Below are 24,896 nucleotides of genomic sequence, written 5' to 3'. Positions count from 1 at the left end.
GTTGGTGGAAGGAACACTCTCGGGGAGGTCGTCTCCCTTCCTGCCTCAGTGTGGCATTGTGAGTAGGGGTCTCAGGTGGGCAGGTGGCATCCCTCCACTGCCAGCTGAAGAAGTTCAATTGGGTGGTGGTCTCACTCTCCAGAAGGTGGTCTCTCTTCCACTCTCTGCTTGGGGTCAATTGTTTGGGATCCTCAACATGGGCAGGTTATTCCCGCCCATCCCCTCCGTTTCTGCGGAGGGTCTAGTGGGTGGGGTCGAATTCTCAGCATGTGCTTCCCTTCACCCCTCTGCTATCCCACTTTTGGGTCAGTGGTCTCCCTCTTTGACGGGGGTCTCACTCCCGGGCAGGTGGTCTCTCTCTCTGACGAGGGTCCCACACTCTGTCGGGTGGTCTCTCTCTCTCTCTCTCTCTCTCTCTCCCTCTCTCTCTCTGACGGGGATCCCAATCTCGGCCGAGTGGTCTCTCTTTGATGGGGATCCCACTCGGGCTCCCACTCCCGAGCGGGTGGTCTCCGTGTACTGGTCCCGGCGTGTTCTCGCCCCTCCCGCAGCTGCGGCTCTCTGCAGTTTGAAGCCGCCTCATTTGCTGGCACCAGCCTTTCATACTCCGGGTCCCTTGTTCCTCCCCTCCTAATTCCTTTAAAGCTGTCAAACACCAGGGCTGGTGTTGCAGTCTCCGCACGCCCGCCCATTGGAGGATTTGCGATCGCTGCAGTGCCTCCGCCGAGCCGGAGCCGCGGTCCGGGATCGGTGGGAACGGGCTCCAGCAACAGCCGGTGAGTGTCTCCCCGACCCCGAACAGCCCTGCCCCTGGCCGCGGAGTCCGCTCGGCCGGTACCTGCCCCGTGCTAACCCTCCTCTCGCCCAGCTCACTCCCAGCTCCCGAAGCCGGGCTCTTTCCAGCATCTGCTCTTTGTTTTAGTCGCTCCTGTTCTCGGTGCCTGTCCGCTCCCTCCTCCCCCCCCCTCCCTCTCTCCTCCTCCTCCTCCCTCCCTCCCTCTCACTCTGCCCCCGCTCTCCGCACAGTGACCCTCCGCCAAGGTGTGTCCGCGGGGCGGCGCCCAGTGTGCCTGGGTCACCCCGGGTCGGGGTCAGTGACCCTCAGTGCGGGGGTCCCGGGATCCGTGACCCTCAGTGCGGGGGTCCCCGGCATCCGAGACCCTCAGTGCGGAGGACCCGGGATCCGAGACCCTCAGTGCGGGGGGTCCCCGGGATCCGAGACCCTCAGTGCGGGGGGTCCCCGGGATCCGAGACCCTCAGTGCGGGGGGTCCCCGGGATACGTGACCGTCAGTGCGGGGCTTCCCGGGATCCGAGACCCTCAGTGCGGGGGTCCCGGGATACTTGACCGTCAGTGCGGGGGTCCCGGGATACGTGACCCGCAGTAAACCCATCCCTGGAGTGGCATTGATTTCTCTCGGGTTCACAGTTTGTGTGATTGACCGTCCTTGCAGATTTAGTTACTTACACGTTGTTCCTGTGAAACATTCAGTAAATTCCACATCCGCGTCGCTCCGCTTCCAGCGCCGAGAACTTGCGGATATTTCAATGCAACACCGGCCAAAACTCAATCGCACTGTACTCAGACTCGATATTTCTGCCACAGACTCTCCCCACTCCCCCACAGCAACCACCCTTTGCAAACAATCTGTGAATTTATTCATTTTTGAAATAATGTCCACTGTAAGTCCCCGAATAAACGTTGAAAGTATCGTTAAAATAAGTAGAACAAAGCAGAAGAACTGAAACTTTCATGACTAAAATGCACATTTACAATTCTTCCGGCACCTGTCCCCCACAGAGCACCTGTCCCCTAGAGTGCATCAGTTCCCCAGAGTGCACCTGTCCCCAACAATGTACCTGTGGCCCACAGTACACCTGTTCCCCACAGTGCACCTGTCCCCCACAGTGCACCTGTCCCCAGTCCACCTGTCCCCCACAGTGCACCTGTCCCCAGTCCACCTGTCCCCCACAGTCCACCTGTCCCCCACAGTGCACCTGTCCCCCACAGTGCACCTGTCCATACAATGCACCTGTCCCCAGTCCACCTGTCCATACAATGCACCTGACACCACTACATTCCACAATTGCCCTCCAGAGCCCATGGCATGCTGATCAGTTGCACCACTGTCCGACTCTGCTCTTTGCACACCTCTTCTCCATTGCTCAAGGTCCACCTGGCCTGCACTGCACACCTGGCCTCTCCTTCCCTTTCACATCTGTCATAAACTCATAGAGTTGTACAGCATAGAAACAGGCCCTTTGGCCCACCGTGACTATCCCACTTACCAGCACTAATCCCATATCCCTCTACTCCCTGCTCATTCAAGTACCTGTCCAGTTGCCTCTTAACCGGTGTTACTGTTCCTGCCTCCATCACCTCCTCTGGCAGCTCAATCCAGATACTAGCTCCTCTGTGTGTGAAACATTTACCCCTCAGGTCCCCTTTGAACCTCCCCCCTCACCTTAAACCTATGATGCCCTCAGGTTTTAGATACCCCTCTCATGGGAAACGGACACTGGCTATCTCCCCTGTCTCTGCCTCTCATAATTTTATAAACCCCTATCTTGTCACCTCTCAGTCTCCTTCGCTCCAGGGAAAACATTCCCAGCCTATCCAGTCTCTCCTTGTAACTCAAACCCTCCAATCCAGGCAACATCCTTGTGAATCTTTTCAGCACTCTTTCCAGCTGAATCACATCCTTCCTGTAGTATAGCGACTGTAACATGATGTCCCAACTCTTACATTCACTGATCCTTGACTAATGAAGACAAGCATGTAATACGCCTTCTTCACTACCCTGTCTGTCTATGTGGTCATTCTCAGGGAACTATGTCCTTGTACCCCAAGGTCTCTCTGTTCAACACCACTCCCCAGGGCCCTGCCCTGGTTTAAAATGTATCACTTCATAATTAGAGTCAGAGTCTTATCTGAATTAACCTCTATCTGCCATTCCCTTGCCCACTTTCCCAGTTGATCTACATCCTTCCTCACTGTCCACTATACCACCAATTTCAGTGCCATCTGCAAACTTTCTAACCACGCCACCTACATTCTCATCCAACTCATTAATATAGATGACAAAACAAGAGAGGGCCTGCACCGATCCCTGCAGCACACCTCTGCTCACAGGCCTCTAATATGAAAAACAACTCACTCCCTGACTCTGTCCACCAAGCCAAGTTTGTGTCCGATTTGCTATCTCACCCTGGATCCCACATGATATCATTTTCCAGACCAATCTACAGGGGACCTTGTCTGTCCTGCTGTTTCACACCTGTTCTATTTGGCCTTTTACACACCTGTCTTGCTCTGCCAAAAACATACCTGTCTCAGTGCCAGCACTGCCCTCGGCGCGGGTGCCCAGCACTGCCTGCAGCTGGCTTACACAGCCAACAACACAACTATTCTTCTTCTTCTTAGACAGTCCTTCATGGCTGAGGATGACTTGCTTCTTCTAAAGGTTGGCACAACATTGTGGGCCGAAGGGTCTGTATTGTGCTGTACTGTTCTATGATTCTATGATTTTGTGGGTTCTTGGGTGGCTGATGAGTCCAAGGTGGGAACTGCAGACTCCTCCAAAAATGGAGGTGGCTTTTGGGTTGGGCTGGTGGGTCATGTGAGAGATGGGGAGTTACTTCTGCTGCAAACACAGGGCCTCTATGTGCTTTGACACATGGACTTGTTCTTTATACTATCCCAAATGCTCCTTCTCCACTTTGAGCTGTCATGGAACAGAGATTCCCAGGAGCCAGTGGGAATGTTGCATTTCTTCAAGAAGACTTTAAGTACACCCTTGAACCTTTTTCTCTGTCCACCTGATAATCTTTTTGCATGGCAGTTTGGATTAGAGTGTCTGTTTCATGTGTCTGGTGTTAGGTATGCATTGAATATGGTCTGCTCAATGTATCTATCTGAGTTTAACTAGGCTTAATGCTGGGGATGTTGGCCAGGGAGAGGGCACTGATATTGGTTCACTTCCAATCAACTTGAAGGCTTTTGTGAAACAGTTTTGATTGTATCTCCAGTATCTTGAGGTGCCTGCTGTGGGTCGTCCATGTCCCAGAAGTAGGCAGGAGGGAAGGGATCAAGTTTTGTGCCATATTTAAGGTCTTGATCATCAAAACTATTTTCATCAATCGACCAAAGGCTGTCCTGGCTCAGGGAAGGTTGTGTTGAATTTCATCCTTGACATCTGCCTTCCCTCGAGAGGTAGCTCCTGAGAAGTGAAAAATGGACAGTCTGAATGGACACTCATTCAAAAAGTCAAGAGGCATGGGATCCAGGGAAACTTGGCTGTATGGATTCAGAATTGGCTCACCCATAGAAGACAGGGTGGTTGTAGATGGAACATATTTGAAGATGACATGAAGGTTGGTGGTGTTGTGGATAGTGCAGGAGGTTGCTGTAGGTTACAACAGGACATCGATAGGGTGCAGAGCTGGGCTGAGAAGTGGCAGATGGAGTTCAACTGGGAAAAGTGCGGAGGTGATGCACTTTGGAAGATCAAATTTGAAGCCAGAATATACGGTTAATGGCAGGACTCTTAGCAGTGTGGCTGAACAGAGGGATCTTGGGGTCCATGTCCATAGATCCCTCAAGGTTGCCGTGCCGTTTGATAGGGTTGTTAAGAAGGCGTATGGTGTGTTGGCCTTCATTAGTCAGGGGATTGAGTTCAAGAGCTGCCAGGTAAAGTTGCAGCTCCATAAAACTCTGGTTAGACCACACAGAGTATTATGTTCAGTTCTGGTTGCCTCATTATAAGAAGGATGTGGAAGCTTTAGAGAGGGTGCAGAGGAGATTTACCAGAATGCTGCCTGGATTGGAGAGCATGTTTTATGAGGATAGGTTGAGTGAGCTAGGGCTTTTCTCTTTGGAGAGAAGGAGGATGAGAGGTGACTTGATAGGGGTGCACAAGATGATAAGAGGCATAGATCGAGTGGACAGTCAGAGACTTTTCCCAGGGCGACAATGGCTAACACGAGGTGACATAATTTTAAGGTGATTGGAGGTAATTTTAAGGTATAAGGGGGATGTCAGGGGTAAGTTTTTCACACAGAGAGTGGTGGGTGCATGGAATGCACTGCCAGCAGAGGTTGTGGGGGCAGGCACATTAGTGACATTTAAGAGACTCTTAGACATACGAATGATAGAAAAATGGAGGGTTATGTGGGAGGGAAGGGGGAGATAGATCTTAGAGCAGCTTAAAATGTCGGTACGACATCATGGGCCGAAGGGCCTGCACTGTGCTGTAATGTTGTACGTTCTATGTTCCAGTGTCATCCACTGTACGCAGTGCCACTACCTTACAATAACCGCCATGTCACTGCCTGTTGTTCATCTTCACTCACCATTGCTCCACTGCCCACAGTACATCTCTTTATAGTCTGCCAGCAATCCAACAGTGCTCCACTGTCAATAATGCAGCCCCACTACAATGCTCACTGCACATCAGGAGGCCATTTGGCCCATTGTGTCTGTGCATCCTTGAGCACTCCACCAGAGGGGACAGCCTCCCACTTTCCACTCTGTCCAAAGCCCTCAGTCCACTTCTATCAGATCTCTCGTCACCCCTAACTAAAGAAAATAGCCCCTGCCTCTCTAATCGGTCCTGTTATCCACAATGCCCCTCTCCTCCAATGCCCACAGTGCACATCCTGTTACCTACAGTGCACCTGTCCTCCAGTGCCAACAGTGCGCGTGTACCCCATTGTACACTTATCACAGAGTCATACAGCATGGAATTAGGCTCTTTGGCCCAACTGGCCCATGCCGACCAAGATTCCCATCTAAGCTAGTCCCATTTTCCCACATTTGGCTCACATCCCTCTAAACATTTCCTATCCAGGGCAGTGCTGGACAGGTGACACTTTCAAACTGCCCAGATGGACCTGCCTTTTACTGCCTGCACAGCACCTTTGCTACACCACCCATTATAAACCCCTCCAACTGCTAACCTGTCCTGCACTGCCCATTGCATTCCCATTCTACACTTCTTGTGCTGCACATCTCCCCATTGCTCACACTGCCCCACGGTGCACCTGCCCCCACTGTCCACAATCCATCTGTGCTCCATTCCTACAGTGCACCTATCCACACCGCCCAGAGGGAACCTACTCCCACTGTTTTTTAATCATCATAATTCACCTGTCCCAACGTTATACCTGTCTTAATTTGCCCACAATCCATCTCATCTGTGCTCTCTGATGTGCTCCTCTCTCAAGGTACCCTATTGTCGTACTGGTTACATCTCCCTTGTCATCTGTGCAAAATGGGTAACGTTGTTCAAATTACTGTTTGACCATAGCTAGAGTTCTGTGTGCTGAAGGGAAAGATAAAGTGAGCTGCATTTATTAGCAGTTTCCACAAGCTCAGCATCCACAACACTTCACAGGACATGAAGTACTTTTGTGGTAGGGACCCTGTTGTATTATAAGAAATACCAGCCATTGTGTGCACAGCGGGCTCCCATGGACAACAATGTGATATTGAGCAGATCTATTCTTCCAATGTTGATTGAAGATCAAGTTTTGATCAGGACACTAGGGAGAATTCCCCTGCTCTTCAAAGTGAGGTTGTAATCTTTAACGTCCATCTGAATTGGCAGTGTTAGTTCAGCACCTCGTGGAACTTACTCTCCAGCAACCTGCTCAAAGACGCCCAGTTTGGGTTTCACTACAGCCAGTCTTGGCTCCAAACTGATCAGAACCTTGGTCCAAACATGAACCCAAGAGTTGAATTCCAGAGATGAGGTGAGGTGAGAACTGCCCTTGATATCAAAGGAGCGTTTGACCAAATCCAGCATCAAGGAGACTGGTAAAAATGGAAGTCAATGAACATCAGAGGGAAAACACTCCAATGGTTGGTTATGCCTTGAACAAAGGAAGATTGTCATGGTTATTGAAGATTAATTAGCACAGAACTGGGATATCACACAGGAGTTTCTCAGAGGAATGTCCAAGGATCATCCTTCACTCATTACCAATGATGTGATTACACTGGAGAGGGTGCAGATGAGATTCACCTTGTTGTTGCTTGAGATGAAGTGTTTCAGTTACAAGGAGAGACTATACACTGGGTTTGTTTTCCTTAGAATGAAGAGGCTGAGGGTACCTGATAAAGATGTACAAAATTATAAGAAGCATGGATAGAGTAGATGGTAGGAACTTTGTCTCATAGAGAATAAGTTTAGTATAAAGGCAGGAATTGTAAAGGGGATCTGAGAAAAAACCTTTCTTACCCAGAGGACGGTTTGAGTCTGGAACTCACTGCCTGAGTGGTGGAGGGAGGTACTCTCACAATATTTAACAAGTATCTAGATGAGCACCTGGATTGCCAAGGTAGAGATGGACCAGGTGCTGGGAAATGGAATTAGTATGGATGGTACTTGATGGTCAGCAGAGACATAGTGGGCTGAAGGGCCTGTTTCTGTGCTGTATGACTCCAACTTTTTCTTGTATTCATTCAAGGAATGTTGGCTTCACAGGCTGAGCCAGCGTTTAACTGCCCATCCTAATTGCCCTTGAGAAGGTGGTGGTTAGATGCCTTCTTGAACTGCTGTAGTCTTTGAGGTGTGGGTATACCCACAATGCTTTCAGAAGGGAGTTCGACCCAGTGATGGTGAAGGAACGGCAGTGTATTTCCAAGTCAGGATGGTGTATGGCTTGTCAATCTTGCTGGTGGAGAGGGTGGGTTTGGAAGGTGCTGTCTAAGGAGTCTTGGTGAGTTGCTGCAGTGCATCCTGTGTATGGTACACACTGCTGTTAGTGTGCATTGGTGGTAGACTGAGTGAATGGTTGTGGATTGGGTGCCTATCAAGTGGGCTGCTGTGTCCTGGATGGTGTCGAGCTTCTTGTGTGTTGTTGAAACTGCCCTCATCCAGGCAAGTGGAGAGTGTTCCATCACTCTCCTGACGTCCATTGTAGATGGTGGACAGTCAGGAGGTGAGTTACTCACCACAGGATTCCCAGCCTCTGACCTGCTCTTGTAGCCACACTGTGTATATGGCTGGTCCAGTTCAGTTTCTGGTCAATGGTAACCCCCAGGATACTGATAGGATCCAGTGGTGGTAATGCCACTGAATGCCAGGGGGAATAGCTCAATGTGCTCTTGTTGGATACCGTCATTGCCTGGCACGTGTGGTGTGAATGTTAGTTGTCACATCTTAGCCGCCAGGCCTGGATATTTCCCTGTATTATCTGAGTGCTTATCATTAATGACTATTCCAACCTTACAGATGGAGGAAGGTCACTGATGAAGCAGCTGAAGATGGTTAAGCCTAGGACACTGCCCTGAGGTACTCCTGCAGAGATGTCTTGGGGCTGAGGTGGTTGACTTCCAACCAGCACAACCACCTTCCTCTGTTTTAGGCAGGACTCTGACAACCTTCTTAAGTGGGGATGTTCACTGATGATTCCACAATGTTCAATTCCATTGAAAGTCCTCAGCAAATGAAAAAGCCTATGCCTGCAGGCAGCAAGACTTTATAGAACTGTTTAAAATTATGAGATTCATAGATAAGGTGGACAATAACAGTCTTTTTGCCAGGGTAGGGGAGTCCAAAACTATGGGACATAGATATAGGGTGAGAGGGGAAAGATTTAAAAGGGATCTGAGGGGCAACTTTTTCATGCAGAGGGTTGTGAGTATATGGAACGATCTACCAGAGGAAGTGGGTGAGGCAGGTACAACAGTATAATTTAAGAAGCACCTGGATAGGTACATGGAGGGGAGGTGCCTGGTGGGATATGGACCGAACGCAGGAAATTGGGACTCACTGGGTGGGCACCATGGTCGGCATGGACTGGTTAGACTGAAGGGCCTGTATCTGTGCTGTATTGCTCTATGACTCTCCCATACTCCCTATAGTTCAGTTGTGTCTCAATATCCACCTTCTTTGGGTAGAGAATTCCAAAGAGTCATGACCCTCTGAGAGAAGAAATTCCTTCTCATCTCTGAATGAAATGGATGACCCATTAATCTGAAATGGTGCCTCCTAGTTCTAGGTACTCCCACTAGGGGTAACATCCTCAGCATCCATCGTGTCAATCCCCCTCAGATCATCTATCATCCTTCTAAACTCAAATGAGAATAGATTCAACTTGCTCAACTTTTGTCGAACATCAACACTGCATCCCAGGAACCAACCCTAATAATCCTTCTCCATACCATTTCCAATGCAAGCACATCTTTCTCGAACCAAAACTATACACAGTGCTCCAGGTATGGTCTCACCAGCACACAGTAACATTGCATCAAAACTTCCCTACTTGCAATAAAGGCCATCATGCCATTATCCACTCAAATTATTTGCCTGCACATCAATGTCTTATGCTTCAGGTACCCAGATCCCTTTATACGACCACATTTTGTGGGCTCACTCTGGTTAAATAATAAATTGCTTTCCCCACTCCTTTCAAAGTGCATACACATTGCACGCCACTGCTTGCCCACTCGTTTAACATATCCATGTCCGTAACCATATACATTTACAGGCTGTGTCCTCACAACTTGCTGGATGACCTGTCCTTGTATGATTAGCAAATTTGGCCACAGTACACACAGATTCTTCACTCTCCTTGACTCTCTGTGTTCTGTTACTCAGCCACTCCCCAGTTCATACCAGTATATCTCCCTCATCCCCACGTGCCCTTATGCAGCAGCTTTCTATTTGGCACCTTACCAAATGCCTTCTGGAAATTCAAAGACATTCCATCCACCGGATGCCCTTTATCCACCCTATTTGTTCCTCAAGGAACTCTAGCAAATTTGTCAATTTATCCCAAGGGCAAATAGGATTAAACAATAAATTCTGGCCTTGCCAATGATGCCCAGAACACGAAAAATGAATACAAAAGTAGACTTATTTATTTTCACACATCTATTGCCACTTGCCATAATTTGAACAAATTCTTACACTTTACTCGATTGGCCGTGATCTCAAGTGTAATCTTGTTCATTCTTATCCTGCCTTGTGTTCCTCATTCACCTGACAATCCAGCCCATATTTCTGAACCTCTTCTTATCTGTCATTCCAGATTTCAGTGTACCCAGTCACATGCCAACCCACTCAATCTGGCTTACTGCCGATCCATATGCTTATTCCTGCAGAATAGTGACTGGGACCTGGAATCCTGGCTGATTTTCCTCTCTTGCACCCAGAGGCACTTAAAACAAATGTAAGCCATTCGTCCAATGGCATTGACTCAGTAATGGGTGGCAGTACTTTGTGCTGTGTCTGGTGCTTGACACACACTGGGATTTTGCCAAGGTTATTAGACATGACTTTAAATAATCTGATCTGCCCTCCCTCTCAATGATTTTGGTCTGTTCGCCTTGGAGAACTGTGTTTAATTTCAGCTGGTTTGGACACACACTTATGTCTGTTTAACTTCAGTAAGTCACACACATCTGGAACAACTTCATCTTTTTTTAAACAATTTTCTGAAATGCACAGCTCAGGATTCAGTGCCACAAAGACAAGGAAGCAATCTCCCCATTAATGATACAGTAAAAGTGAGCTGCAGTAAATCAGAGGGAAGGGAGGCACAGTCCTTGTGACTTGGAGAGCTGCATGGTGTGAGAGCTGCTGAGGGAGGGGTGAGAAAAAGTAAAGCTGGGACCAGCACCAAGTTGGCTCCCTGTCCCACTGCAACCACCCCACCAAATTTGGAAAAGCAGAAAATTGAAAAAAAATGCCTGATAAGTGCAACACCAAATGAGGTGCAGCACTGGGGGCGTGCGGCACTGCCTGAGGTGCAGCACTGGGGGCGTGCGGCACTGCCTGAGGTGCAGCACTGGGGGCGTGCGGCACTGCCTGAGGTGCAGCACTGGGGGCGTGCGGCACTGCCTGAGGTGCAGCACTGGGGGCGTGCGGCACTGCCTGAGGTGCAGCACTGGGGGCGTGCGGCACTGCCTGAGGTGCAGCACTGGGGGCGTGCGGCACTGCCTGAGGTGCAGCACTGGGGGCGTGCGGCACTGCCTGAGGTGCAGCACTGGGGGCGTGCGGCACTGCCTGAGGTGCAGCACTGGGGGCGTGCGGCACTGCCTGAGGTGCAGCACTGGGGGCGTGCGGCACTGCCTGAGGTGGGTCCACGTGGGTACCAATGACATAGGTTGAACAAGGAAAGAGGTTCTGCTGAGGGAATTTGAGCAGCTGGGGATTAAATTAAAAAGCAGAACCAAAAAGGTAATAATCTCTGGATTGCTACCTGAGCCACATGCAAATTGGCACAGGGTAAATAAGATCAGCAAGTTAAATATGTGGCTCAGAGACTGGTGTGGGAGAAGTGGGTTTGAATTTGTGGGACATTGGCATCAGTTTTGGGGAAGGAGGGATCTGTTCCGATGGGATGGGCTCCAGCTGAACCACGCTGGGACCAGGGTCCTGATGAATCACATTACCAGGGCTGTGGATAAGACTTTCAACAGGGGGGTGGGTTCAACAGATTGGAAAAGTATGGATAAAGTAAAAAGGAAGGAGAGTGCAGGAGAGGTTACTGAAGTCTTCAGAATAAAGAATAAGAGAGAAAGTTAAGAGAGGGATAAGAATTTAACCAGGCAACAAGGAGACAAATTTGAGAAGAAGGATTGTGAATACGGGACTGAAGGTGTGATATTTGAATGCACGCAGTATATGAAATAAGGTAGATGAGCTTGTAGCGCAGTTAGAAATTGGCAGGTACGACGTTGTGGGCATCACAGAGTCCTGGCTGAAAGAAGATCACAGCTGGGAGCTAAACATCCAAGGATACATATCCTATCAAAAAGACAGGCAGGTGGGCAGAGGGGGTGGGGTGGATCTGTTGGTAAAAAATGAAATCAAATCCTTAGCAAGAAGTGACATAGGATCAGAAGATGTCGAATCTTTGTGGGTAGAGTTAAGAAAATGCAAGGGTAATAAGACCCTGATGGGAATTATATACAGGCCTCTGAATAGTAGCCAGGATGTGGGGTACAAATTACAACAGGAGATAGAAAAGGCATGTAAAAAGGGCAATGTTACAGTGGTCACAGGGGATTTCAATATGCAGGTAGACTGGGAAAATCAGGTTGGCACTGGATCCCAAGAGAAGGAATTTGTAGAATGCCTACGAGATGGTTTTTTAGAACAGCTTGTGATCGAGCCCACCTGGGAAAAGGCAATTCTGGATTTGGTGTTGTGCAATGAACCAGATTTGATTAGGGAGCTTAAGGTAAAGGAACCCTTAGGAGGCAGTGATCACAATATGATAGAATTCACCCTGCAGTTTGAGAGAGAGAAGCTAAAATTGGATGTATCGGTATTACAGTTGAGAAAAGGTAACTGCAGAGGCATGAGAGAGGAGCTGGCCAGAGTTGATTGGAAGGGGACCCGAGCAGGGATGACGGTGGAGCAGCAATGGCAGGAGTTTCTGAGAGTAATTCTGAAGACGCAGGATCAGTTCATCCCAAAGAAGAAGCAGCAGCATTCTAAAGGGAGGATGAGGCAACCGTGGCTGACAAGGGAAGTCAAAGACAGCATAAAAACAAGAGAGAGCATACAATATTGCAAAAATTAGTGGGAAGCTAGAGGATTGGGAAGCTTTTAAAAACAAACAGAAGGCAACTAAAAAAGCAATAAGGGGAGAAAAGATGAAATATGAAGGTAAGCTAGCCAATGATATAAAAGAGAATACCACAAGTTTTTTTTCAAATATAGAGTAAAAGAGGCAAGGGTGGACATGGGACTGCTGGAAAATGACGCTGGAGAGGTAGTAATGGGGAACAAAGACATGGCGGATGAACTGAATAAGTATTTTGCGTCAGTCTTCACTGTGGAAAACACCAGTAACATTCCAAAATTCTAGAGAGTTGGGGGCAGAAATCAATGTTGTCACTATTACTAAGGAGAAGGTGCTTGGGAAGCTGAAAGGTCTGAAGGCGGATAAGTCACCAGCTGAAGAGATTGTGGAGGCAATAGTAGTGATCTTTCAAAAATCATTAAATTCAGAATAAACTGGAAAATTGTAAATGTCACTCTACTCCTTAATAAGGGAGGGAGGCAAAAGACTGGAAATTTTGGGCCAGTTAACCTGACTTTAGTGATTGGTAAGATGTTAGAGTCCATTGTTAAGGATGAGGTTTCAGGGTACTTCAAAGCACATGATAAAATAGGCCTAAGTCAGCATGGTTTCCTTCAGGGGAAATCTTGCCTGAGAAATCTGTTGGAATTCTTTGAGGAAGTAACAGGCAGGATAGACAAAGGAGAGTCAGTGGATGTTGTTTACTTAGATTTTCAGAAGGCCTTTGACAAGGTGCCACACATGAAGCTGCTAAACAAGATCAGAGCCCATGGTATCACAGAAAAGATACCCGCATGGATAGGAGATTGGCTGACTGGCAGAAGACAAAGAGTGGGAATACAGGGGGCCTTTTCTGGTTGGCTGCCAGTGACTAGTGGTGTTCTACAGGGGTTGGTGTTGGGTCTGCTACTTTTCATGTTTTATATATATATATATATATATATATATATATATATATATATAGAGAGAGAGAGAGAGAGAGAGAGAGAGAGAGAGAGAGAGAGAGAGAGAGAGAGAGAGAGAGAGAGAGAGAGAGAGAGAGAGAGAGAGAGAGAGAGAGAGAGAGAGAGATGATCTGGATGACAGAATTTATGGCTTTGTGGCCAAGTTTGTGGATGATACAAAGATAGGTGGAGGGGCAGGTAGTGTTGAGGGAGCAGGGAGTCTGCAAAAGGACTTGGACAGGTTGGGAGAATGGGCAAAGAAGTGGCAGATGTAATACAATGTAGGGAATTATACGATCATGAACTTTGGTAGAAGGAATAAAGATGTAGACTACTTTCTGAATGGGGAGCAAATTCAGAATCAGAGGTGCAAAGGGAGTCCTGGTGCAGGATTCCCTAAAGGTTAACTTGCAGGTTGAGTCAGTAGGAAGGAAGCAAATGCAATGTTAGCATTCATTTCGAGAGGACTAGAATATAAAAGCAAGGATGTGATGCTGAGACTCTATAAGGTGTTGGTCAGACCACATTTGGAGCATTGTGAGCAGGTTTTGGCCCCATATCTAAGGAAGGATGTGCTGGTATTGGAGCGGGTCCAGAGGAGGTTTATGGGAATGATCCTGGGAATGAAAGGGTAATGTATGAGGAGCATTTGATGGCTCTGGGCCTGTACTTACTGGAGTTTAGAAGGATGAAGGGGGATCTCATTGAAACCTATGGAATATTGAAAGGCCTGGAGAGAGTGGACGAGGAGAGGATGTTTCCTGTAGTGGGAGAGTCTAGGACCAGAGGGCACAGCCTCAGAATAGAAGGACGTTCCTTTAAAACTGAGATGATGAGGATGAGCCAGAGGGTGGTGAATCTGTGGAATTCATTGCCACAGATGGCTGTGGAGGTCAAGTCATTGGGTTTATTTCAATCGGAGGTTGATAGGTTCTTGATTAGTGAGGGCGTCAAAGGTTACGGGGAGAAGGCAGGAGAATGGGGTTGAGGGGGAAAATAAATCAGCCATAATTGAATGATGGAGCAGACTCGAGGGGCCAAATGGCCTAATTCTGATTCTATGTCTTATGGAATGCAGCACTGCCTGAGGCGCAGCACTGAGGGCATGCAGCAGTGTCAAACAAATGGGACAGAGGTAAACTGTAATCTCAAAGGAACGGAACTCAGGGAGTGCTGCAGTGTTGAAGTGGCTGTGTGGAAGAGGCGCTGAGCTGTCTGAGGGACTGTACAACGGCAGAGGTACAATAATGTGAAGCACTTCATTGGAGAGGGAGAATACGTAGAGCTTGCAGCGCTGTTAGATTTACAGTCCTGTCCTTCCCAGTACAGCAGACCTTCAGTTGTTGCCTCTCCAACAACACAAGAATCCCTCAGTAATCCATTATAAGACTGAACCGCTCCCTCAGACAACTCTCCATTGGCTGAGTCATAGCAATAATTATCTCCAGTTTAAAGTTAGATCACTAGTCTTATGTTCTTGAGGAGATGGAAAGTGTTCCGTGTCTCCCTCCTACTGCTTGCTGACAGTATAGCGCTCCGGCAGTGCTGCACTCCCTGAGCACTGCCCCTTCAAAAGTACATTTCCTCAGTGCGGCACCTCCTTCGACAGTGCGGCACTCTCTCAGTGCAGTCCTTTTGATTCAATGCTTCCATTTCTAACTCTTTGCTGCCTTGGTTCTGCCTCGTTTGATAGTGCAGCATTCTTTCAGTTCTGTCTTGTCCTTCTCGCAGTAACGCGGTCCACGAGTCCTGCTGCTGCAGGATGGTCTCCACTCACTACCGCCTCTCCCGCGGCGCGGCGCTCCCTCACTACCGCCCCTCCCGCGGCGCGGCGCTCCCTCACTACCGCCCCTCCCGCGGCGCTCCCTCAGTACCGCCCCTCCCGCGGCGCGGCGCTCCCTCACTACCGCCCCTCCCGCGGCGCGGCGCTCCCTCACTACCGCCCCTCCCGCGGCGCGGCGCTCCCTCACTACCGCCCCTCCCGCGGCGCGGCGCTCCCTCACTACCGCCCCTCCCGCGGCGCGGCGCTCCCTCACTACCGCCCCTCCCACAACAGGTAACCGACAGAGACCACCTGCTGTCAAGTGGAAGGACTTTCCATTCCGGACAGTCTGACAGGGTCAGGGATTGGTGGAGGAGGTGAGCGGCGCAAGGTGAACGCCACCCGGGCAGTGGGAGACTCTGATTGGTCGCCCTGGTATTTGGGCACCGGGACGGGAGAAACTTGTTGGAACAAAAGACGGAACATTTTGGAAACACCCAGCACGTCCGGCGGCTTCTGCGGAGAGAGAAACAGTTGTTCCAAGTGCCCTCGGCACCACTGACCGTTTCTGTCCCCACAGACGCTGCCCGACCCCTGAGCGTTCCCATCACTGCTTCTCTCGCGGGTGTCCAGCCCCCGCCCCAACAGAACCAGTAGCCGCCCCCGCCCCAGCAGAACCAGTAGCCGCCCCCGCCCCCGCCCCCGCACCGCTCCTGTCCCTCAGTCCGAGTTCCGTTTCGGCCGCCGTTTGACGCGCTCTGCTTGTCGCTGACAGGTCCCCGTGTGCAGCGGGCTCCCGGGACGAGGATGGCGTGGTTTGGCAGCCTGTTGGTCTTCGCCTGTCTCCTGGAACCGTGCCTCCCCCTGGGAATGTTCGCGCCGCAGCACAGCCACCCCGACCCCTGCTACGACGAAGGCGGGCAGCCCAGGCGCTGCATCCCCGACTTTGTGAACGCGGGCTTCGGTCGGGAGGTGCAGGCGTCCAGCACCTGTGGCTCCCCGCCCAGCACCTACTGCTTCCTGACGGAGAAGGGGGGCAGCCGGAGCAGGACGTGCCGAACCTGCGACGCCTCGGACCCCAGGAACGCGCACCCCGCCGCCTACCTGACCGACCTGAACAACGCGCACAACCTGAGCTGCTGGCGCTCCGAGAACTTCCCGCAGCCGGCGCACAACGTCACCCTCACCCTGGCGCTGCACAAGAAGTTCGAGATCACCTACGTGAGCCTGCAGTTCTGCTCGCCGCGCCCCGAGTCCATGGGCATCTACAAGTCGATGGACTACGGCAGGACCTGGGTGCCCTTCCAGTTCTACTCGTCGCAGTGCCGCCGGGTATACAACAAGCCCAACAGGTCGCCCGTCACCAAGCAGAACGAGCAGGAGGCGCTGTGCTCGGACGGCTACACCGAGCCCTACCCGCTGAGCGGGGGGCTGATCGCCTTCAGCACGCTGGACGGCCGGCCCTCGGCACAGGACTTCGACAACAGCCCGGTGCTGCAGGACTGGGTGACGGCCACCGACATCAGAGTGGTGTTCAGCCGGGCGCACTCGCTGTGGGACGGCCCGGAGCGGGACGGGGGTGCCCGCGACACCTTCCACTACGCGGTGGCCGACCTGCAGGTGGGCGGCCGCTGCCGGTGTAACGGCCATGCGTCCCGCTGCGTGAAGGACAAGGACGGCAACCTGGTGTGTGACTGCAGGCACAACACGGCCGGAGCCGAGTGCGACCTCTGCAAACCCTTCCACTACGACCGGCCCTGGCAGAGGGCGACTGCCCGCGACGCCAACGAGTGCCTGGGTAAGTGTCGGGGGTGCTGAGCAACGTGGCGGCGTGGGGTTAACTTGCCCCATCACCCAGGGTCAACACCAACCTCCCAACCCTGTCCAACCACCCAGGGTCAACACCAACCCAACTCTGTCCCACCACCTAGGATCAGCACCAACCCAACTTTGTCCCACCAGCCTGCATGAGCACTAACCCAACCCTGTCCCCACCGCCCAGGTTCGGCACCAAGCCAACCCTGTCCCCATTGCCCAGGGACAACACCAACCTAACACTGTCCCATCACTGAGCCAATATCCATTCCCCAACACTCTCCTTTCATCCTGGGAGAATACCCATGTCCATTTGTAATTGCAGTTCAGCCCTGTTTACGTGCAGTGGCTGAGAGCCAGTCAGTGAAGTATACAGCTCTTCTCAGGCAGTGGCTGGATTCAGCGGGTGGTGAGTAAAGTCCCACATGAGAGGGAGCTGCCCAAGTGGGCCTCAGGCCAGTGGAGGAATCCTTTGGGTTGGAATTTCAATGGTAGAAGTTTCAAGTTGTTTCAACTTAACTGTTGTTGTCACACGCAGACATACACAGGATATTAGCACCATGAAAGTGAGCCTTGTGCATCTGCAGCATAGTACACTACAATCATGACAAACATAAGTAACGTGTACTGTACAATTTATGTTAAGTTTAAGTGTGGGTAATCGTCCAGTGCTCTGATTGGCAGCATCGGATTGGTCAGCCCTTCAGGATCTGTTTAAAGAGCTCAACTATTCAGCATTCATTAAACCTTTCGAGAAGGAACAGAGATGTGTCAGAGTTTGGGGATGACTCTAGAGTAGTGACAGGAAGTAGTGCAGAGGGAAGCAGGAAGTTACTTAGGAGCATAGAGGAAGTGAATGGGAAACCTGGACACTTGGATTCAGTGTGGGCTACAGCACCTCCTCTGGAGCCAAGAGATAGTTTGTAAAGGATGAGGAACTGGAAAGTGTAGAGAAGAAAAGTAATTTGAGAGTCTGAGTACATAAAACAGTAGACTGTGTACAACACGCAATGGAAAAGGCTGCTGCAATATTGGTCTTCATGGTTAGCGATGTGGAGTACAGGAGCAGGAGGTGATGCTTCATCTGTACCAGGCCTTGTCCATCTGGGTTAATGCAAAGTGTTCAGATCTAAGCAGTGCACCTGAAGAAAGGAGTGATTTAGATAAGGAAGCTAAATGTAATATCTTCAAGCCTATGTACAACACAAAGCAGAGTTTGAGTGTGAGCTGTCTGGCAGATTAGAGAGGTTCCAGTGACATTTGGATGTGGCTGATGCAGTACAATGTAAGATATCCACTTTGGTAGCAAAAACAGGAAGGCAAATTAGTATCTGATTGCTGAGATGTTGGGAGAAGGGAAGAGGGCAAATGTCATGAGACCTGGGTGTCCTTGTCCACAGGGTGATGAAGGTAAGTGTGCAGGTCCAGTAGTTGGTTCAGAGGGAAAATGATATACTGGCCTTCATAGTTAGAGGATTGCAGTACAGGACCAGGGATGCCTCGGGCAGTTACACAGGCCTTGGTGAGGCCACACCTTGAGTTTTATGTGTAGTTTTGGTCTTCTTATTTGAGGAAGGATGTCCTTGTTCTGGAGGGAGTTCTGCAAAGGCTCACCAGACTGATGAAAGAAGAGACGTTGGGACCGATGGACTTATATTCATTAGAGTTTAGACGTAGGAGACGTTGAAACTTGGAAAATCCTGACAGGACTGGACAGACCAGATGATGGAAGAAGGTTCCCAGTGATGGGGAATTCTAGAACCAGGGATCCCAACCTAAGGACAGAGTTGAGGAGAAACTGCTTCATCCTGAGAGTGGTGGACCTGTGGAATTATTACAGCAGTCAATTGAGGTAAAAGCATTAAATATTTTCAAGAAGTTAGATATAATTCTAAAGACTAAAGCAATGAGGGAATTATAGGGAGGAGGAAAGAGGAATTTGAATGGTAAGCCATGATTGTATTGAATGGTTGTGCAAGCTGGAAGGGGCGAATGGCCTCTCTCCGCTCCAAGGATTGGCCTTGGACACCTGGGTTTGGAGGGAGAAACTGTGAGGGCAGATTGTAGGAATTTTGTATTCCCTTGGGTACAGAAGACCGAGGAGCGATGTGGTGGCAGTGTTGGGAACGTCAGGATTTGATGGGATGGTTGGGGAGAAACTATTTCCCCAGCAGAAAATCCATAGATGTTATAATGAGATCTGGGCTGTTCACTGAAAACCAGGAACCACTTTTCACACAAAGGCCTGAAACCTGTCCCCAGAAGATGGGCATGCTGGGAGGATTGCACACTTAAAAACTGGAGTTGGTCAGGTTTCGTTCACCGGGGTCTCATGATATAAAGAGGAATGTTGGTAAAAAAAAAATCTTGTACTTAAATAATATAGTTGACAGCCTCAGAACTCTGAAAGAAAATTGTAACCAATGAAGTAATTTTTGAAGGGGGAAATGTAATAACTAATTTGAGCACAGCAAATTCCTGCAACTACAACAATTTGTTTTACAAAAACTTCCTGACTGTTTTCAATATGTTATATCCACATTTCCAAACCCTGCATCATCCACAAGTTTCAGCATTTCTCATGTGCTACAATGACATTACTACAAAGTCATTAGTGGACATGATAAAAGGTCAGTGGCCTGGCATATTGGAGGTGCTGCTGAAACGTCGACCATCCCTCAACCTTCACAGATGCTGCCTGACCCAATGAGATCCTCCAGCAGTTTGTTTTTTGCTCACGTTTGTCACATTGGTGGCAAAGCTTATTTACCCCAGGTTTGATCATTATAACTACAAATGGTGATCAGGCCACGGGAGAGGCTGCAGTGGGCAGATGTGCACAGTTTCAGGCCCCACCTCCGGAAACGATGGATTGGCCGTGGGATCCTGGAGAAAACCCAACCCTTTCAAAGCCTAGCACCAGGTTTACCTAATGTAGTCACTGTCTGGAGAGCAGAGGCAAGTGGGTGAGGGGCAAAGGGAGGGAAGGGGCGAGGAACAGCTTGATTCAGAGAGGACTATGAAAACAGCTTCTGGTTTAGTTCTTTGGGTTGGAGGAGGTGCCTTTGGCCAGGCAGCCAGATCTGCTTCTGGTATAGAGATTCGAAACACAACTATTTCTACCCGTGTGGTGTCAGCTTTCCTGGGCCAGGCATCTGAGATGGGGCTGGGCATTTGGACAGGTACCTGGATAGAAAAGGCATAGAGGAATATGTACCTAATGTGCACAAATGGGATGAGCACGTATAGGTATCTCGGTCAGCATGGATGAAGTGGGCTCATTTCTGTCCATAACTCCCTGCAGAATTACACAACCCCTCCTCGGTCATAAGAAATAGAAGCAGGATTAGATGTTTGGCCCCTCGTGCTTGTTCCACCAATCAGTACCATCACTGCTGATCTTTACCTCAGCACCACTTCATGCACGGATGCCACATTCCTTCATTTTCTTGACATATATTAAATCTACTGATCTCTGTCATACTCGGTGACTGAGCCTTAGGGTTCATGAATCCAGCAGCCTGTTAAACACCACTATCATATCTGCTTCCACCACTCCCCCGGCAGCCCATTCCAGGCACCCACCACTCTCTGTATAAAAATAAAACATGCCTCACACATCTCCTTTGAACTTTCTCCCTCGCAACTTAAGTGCATGCCCTCTAGTACTTGACATTTCTACCCTGGGAAAAAGATGTGACTGTCTAAGTTGTGCAGGACCAGCTGCAGAAGAGGTTTTGGGGGGTGGGTCTGATGAGAAGTGTCAGTGCAGTTGGGATCACTTGAACCTTCTCGACACCCACAGTGAGGGGCGTCCTGGAAGCTTTGTGTATAAGGCATGGTGTCACCTGGTCTGCTATTCCACCATCAGGACCACTCCCAAATCTCAGTGTCCCATTCTTCCATGCGTGTGGACGTGCTCTGACTGGCCCACCATGTCCCAGACACAGAATGGATTCTGATGAAGGACAAACATTTCCTCAGAGAAGGACGGCTAACACTGCTGATGGTCGCTGCGTTCCACCTGGAAGGCAACTCCAGTGGAAAGTATACGTCATCAGTGCAGACCATCTGGGAGGATGCTGTGTTATCTCTGCAGGGTCCATAGGTGGCCTCATACAGTGACTGACCACCATCCAGAATGGTGGTGCAGCTGGTAGAGTTATTGTCTCACAGGTCCGATGACCTGGGCTCAATCCTGACATTTGGTGCTATTTGAATGGAGTTTGCATGTTCCCCTGGGTTCTCCGGATTTCCCCCCATATCCCAGAGATGTGCAGGTTGGTCGGTTAATTTGCCACTGTGAATTGCCCCTAATGTGTAGGTGAGGGGTAGAATCTGGGGAAAGTTGATGAGAATGTGAGGAGGATAAAAAATAGGAATAGTTGAGGGTTTGTGTAAATGGACACTTGATGGTCGGCATCAATTGGCCGGCTGAAGAATTTTTTCTGTATGACTCTGTTTTTCTTACCCCAGCAGAAATAAATGAGCTGCTTCTGGATCCTGGCAGAAAAAGCATTGAAGTGCCCTGTTGGTTTATGACCAGCACTCTGCCTCTGTAGGAACCAATCTTGTCTAGCACCCCAGCTGAGTGGTGACTTTTGCATTCAACCTTTCCAGCTTGCCATCCACGTTTCCTTAGTGGGTTTAGGTGGGCTCCCAAAGAGAGGAGGTCCACAGGGCTCTACACAAAAGGTCTCACCTCCAGCAGGGAGTCCAAGCACTACAGATATACCAGGAGTTTGCAACATTTCCCAATTGTTCCTTTGGGGGGATGGGGTTAAAAAGGCTTGCCCGTCCTCCATGGGTCAACAGAATCTGTGGTTGCGAGCACGTGATCATATGGTCCCTGCCCATAGTGTTTGATGGGACACTGTTCAAGGAGCTTTAATCTGTGTCAAGCTGTGCTGTCCCCGTCTTGGCAATGTTTCATGTGGAAATTATACAAAGAAAGGCTGCTCCTGCTCTGTGGTAAGAATAAATCCCAGTCCCCGTGCTAAACACTCCACCTGGCCTCGCACAGTGCCGCAAAAATACCTCATTGGCCATCAGTTTTTGAAACATCTTGAGGTCATGACAAGACAAGAAAGACAAGACTTTCTCACTTTCCTTCTTCCTTTATGAACAGCTCACTTTACAACCCTCAGCGGGACATTTTGCACACCTTTCATTTGATGCCTTGCAGGAGAGAGATGCTCGATTTAGTGTGAAATGAGGAATCATTCTCTTGCTGGGGGCGTTTGTTGTCTGTGTTCTTGTACCGAATGCTGGCAGTGAGACATGGCAGGCACTGGTACGGCTGGTAAATGCCTTGCCCACTAGGGCTTTGAGCAGCTGGCCTACACCAAGTGCAATCTGTCAGAGCAGCTTGTGATGTACAGGCAGGGTGTGTGTAAACTCTCGCATGCTAATACAAAGGGGCAGCGGATGGGGGTGGGGGCATTTACTGGGCCAGTATCACGGCAAGTTGTTGAAGATTTTTAAAGTCTTGCTGGTGGCAGATGCCATCCTATTGAGATGATAATGAAGGTGTAGTTAAAGGATGAAGTTTGCTGAATATCTCATGAGTTTGTCAGTTAGAGGTTTAGCTCGAGCCTTCACACTTTCTGCACACAATCCCCTTTCACCCCTTTGCATTGGCTCTGTGCTCCTGACTCTCATTTCCTTAATCTCATTAATTCTAGTGATTATTAATGCACTTGCCGAGTTCTGCTCATGGTTTCTCTTAGTTCTGGCCTTGCCTTTGTCATGTTAAACATTTGCCATTCAGTTCCAATCCACTTTACTCACTACAGTGAATAAGGGTGAAGTGAATGGAGATGGGGAGGGGAGGGGTCAGGGAAGGGGGTAGATGAGTTTGAGATAATGTGAGAGGAAGGTGAGAGAGCTATGAATGACGGCAGGAGAAAATGGGGGAAAACAAGGACAAGAAGGGGAAGATTTGGGAAAAAGAAGCTTAAGGCTCACTTGCCTCTCTCTGGATGAAGTGACTGTGCGTGAAATATCAACAGAAAATGCCAGAAACACTCAGGTCAGGCAGCGTCTGTGGAAGAGAAACAGAGTTAATGTTTCACGTTGAAGAACCTTCATCTGATTTTTATTTTGGATTTCTAACATCTGCAGAAAGGCAAAACAACAGACGAGAGCAAACAATAAACAGCTTGAAGAACTCAGTGGGTCAGGCAGCATCTGTGGAGGCAAAAGGGATGTGTTGACACTTTGAGTCGAGACCCTTCATCAAGACTTGGGGGGGGGGAGGAGGAAGGTTGGCCAGGTGGGGGGGGGTTGCGCGGAGAACAGGAGTTGGGAGGTGATAAGAGGGGCCAGATGATGGGTGGGGAGGGTGGGGAATGATGGATAGGTGGAACCTGGTAGGGGAGGGGGGGATGGAAAAAGAACAGTACAGCACAAGAATAGGCCCTTCGGCCCATAATGTCTGAACAAAGGGAGAGAGAATCTGGGAGGACCAGTAGGAGTGGGTTACCTGAAATTGGAAATTCAGTGTCCATGCCATTGGGTTGTGGACTGCCCAAGTGGAATATGTTGTTCTTCTGGTTTGGCCTCACCACGGCAGTGGAGGCCGAGGACAGACAGGTTGGTGGGGAATGGGAAGGAGATTTGAAATAACATGCAACCAGAAGCTTAAGATGGTCATTGCAAAGTGAGCATGGCCACTCATAGTACAGGAGGTAACGTACTAATGTACAGAGAAAACTGGGTGGTCAACAGGAAACAGTAGGCATAAATATGGCTCTTTCTGCTGACAATGTGTAATGAGTGGTGTGCCACAGGGTCAGTGCTAAAGCCTTAACCTTTCACTATTTATATGAATGACTTGGAAGGTATGGTTGCTAAATTTACTGATAACACAAAGATGGGTAGGAAACTAAGTAGAGACGAGGATATAATGAGGCTGCAAAAAGTTCTGGATAGAAGGATCTGTTCCTGTGCTCTGTGATTCTATTACAAAACACTGTTGGGGCATGGCTTAAGATCACTGTGAGAATCACTGAGATCATTTAACGTTACTCTACAATGGATCTTACTCTATATAATACTCAGATTTTTCATTGTTACTCTAATTGAATGTTACTCTGATTTGATGGGTTGTTGCTCTGACTCACAGCATCACAGAATGGTTATAGCCCGGAAGGAGGCCTTTCAGCCCATCATGTCTGTACTGGCTGTGTGTAAGAGTGATCCAGCCAGTCCCAGTCCCACTTCCCTGTTCTCTCCCCAGAGCCCACCAACTTGTGTTCCTTTCAGATACATTTCCAGCTCCCTTTTGAATCCTACATTGAATCTGCCTTCACTACTTCCCCTGGATGGGCTATTCCAGAACTTACCTGTTCACAGTACACAAATGTTTTTCTTCATGTTAGTTTTAGTTGCCTGGAATCATTTCAGTAATTCTCTTCTGCCCCATCTTTCCTAAAGTGTGTAACTCAGAACTGGACACAGTACTGCAGTTGTGGCCAGACCATTGTTTTATATCAAAGGTTCGTCATTGCTTCCTTGCTCTTGTACTTTGTTTCTCTGTTTATAAAGCCTAGTAGCTTGTGCTGCTTTAACCACTTTCTCAACCTGAGCAGGTGTCCCCTCAGCTCCCTCTGTGTAGTGTCCAGCTTGAAGGTGTGCCCTCTGGTTTACATTGTCTCCTCTCTCTCTACCTAACATAAGTAACACTTCACGTTCCTCAGCATTAAATTCCATCATCCACCAGCCTGCATCACTCACTACAGTCCGTCCACACAGTTCACTTTAGATAAGATCTTTATCAGTCACATGTACATCGAAACACACAGTGAAATACAGCTTTTGTGTAGAGTGTTCT

General features: G+C 49.3%; 1 protein-coding gene across 1 annotated transcript in view; it reads left to right on the top strand.

Annotated features, from left to right (window-relative positions):
* The first annotated feature begins 770 nt into the window (after positions 1 to 770).
* The window catches only part of LOC127573415 (netrin-3-like), a 267,637-nt gene continuing 243,511 nt past the window's right edge, over positions 771 to 24,896 (top strand). Inside the window, exons 1-2 of the mRNA XM_052021620.1 lie at positions 771 to 776; positions 16,023 to 17,045. Coding sequence (XP_051877580.1) covers positions 16,055 to 17,045 — 991 coding nt within the window. The 5' untranslated portion in view covers positions 771 to 776; positions 16,023 to 16,054. The remainder of the gene's footprint in view (positions 777 to 16,022; positions 17,046 to 24,896) is intronic.

Source organism: Pristis pectinata, chromosome 8 (assembly GCF_009764475.1).
Source record: "Pristis pectinata isolate sPriPec2 chromosome 8, sPriPec2.1.pri, whole genome shotgun sequence".
Taxonomy (NCBI): domain Eukaryota; kingdom Metazoa; phylum Chordata; class Chondrichthyes; order Rhinopristiformes; family Pristidae; genus Pristis; species Pristis pectinata.
This window is presented reverse-complemented; position numbering and strand designations above follow the sequence as displayed.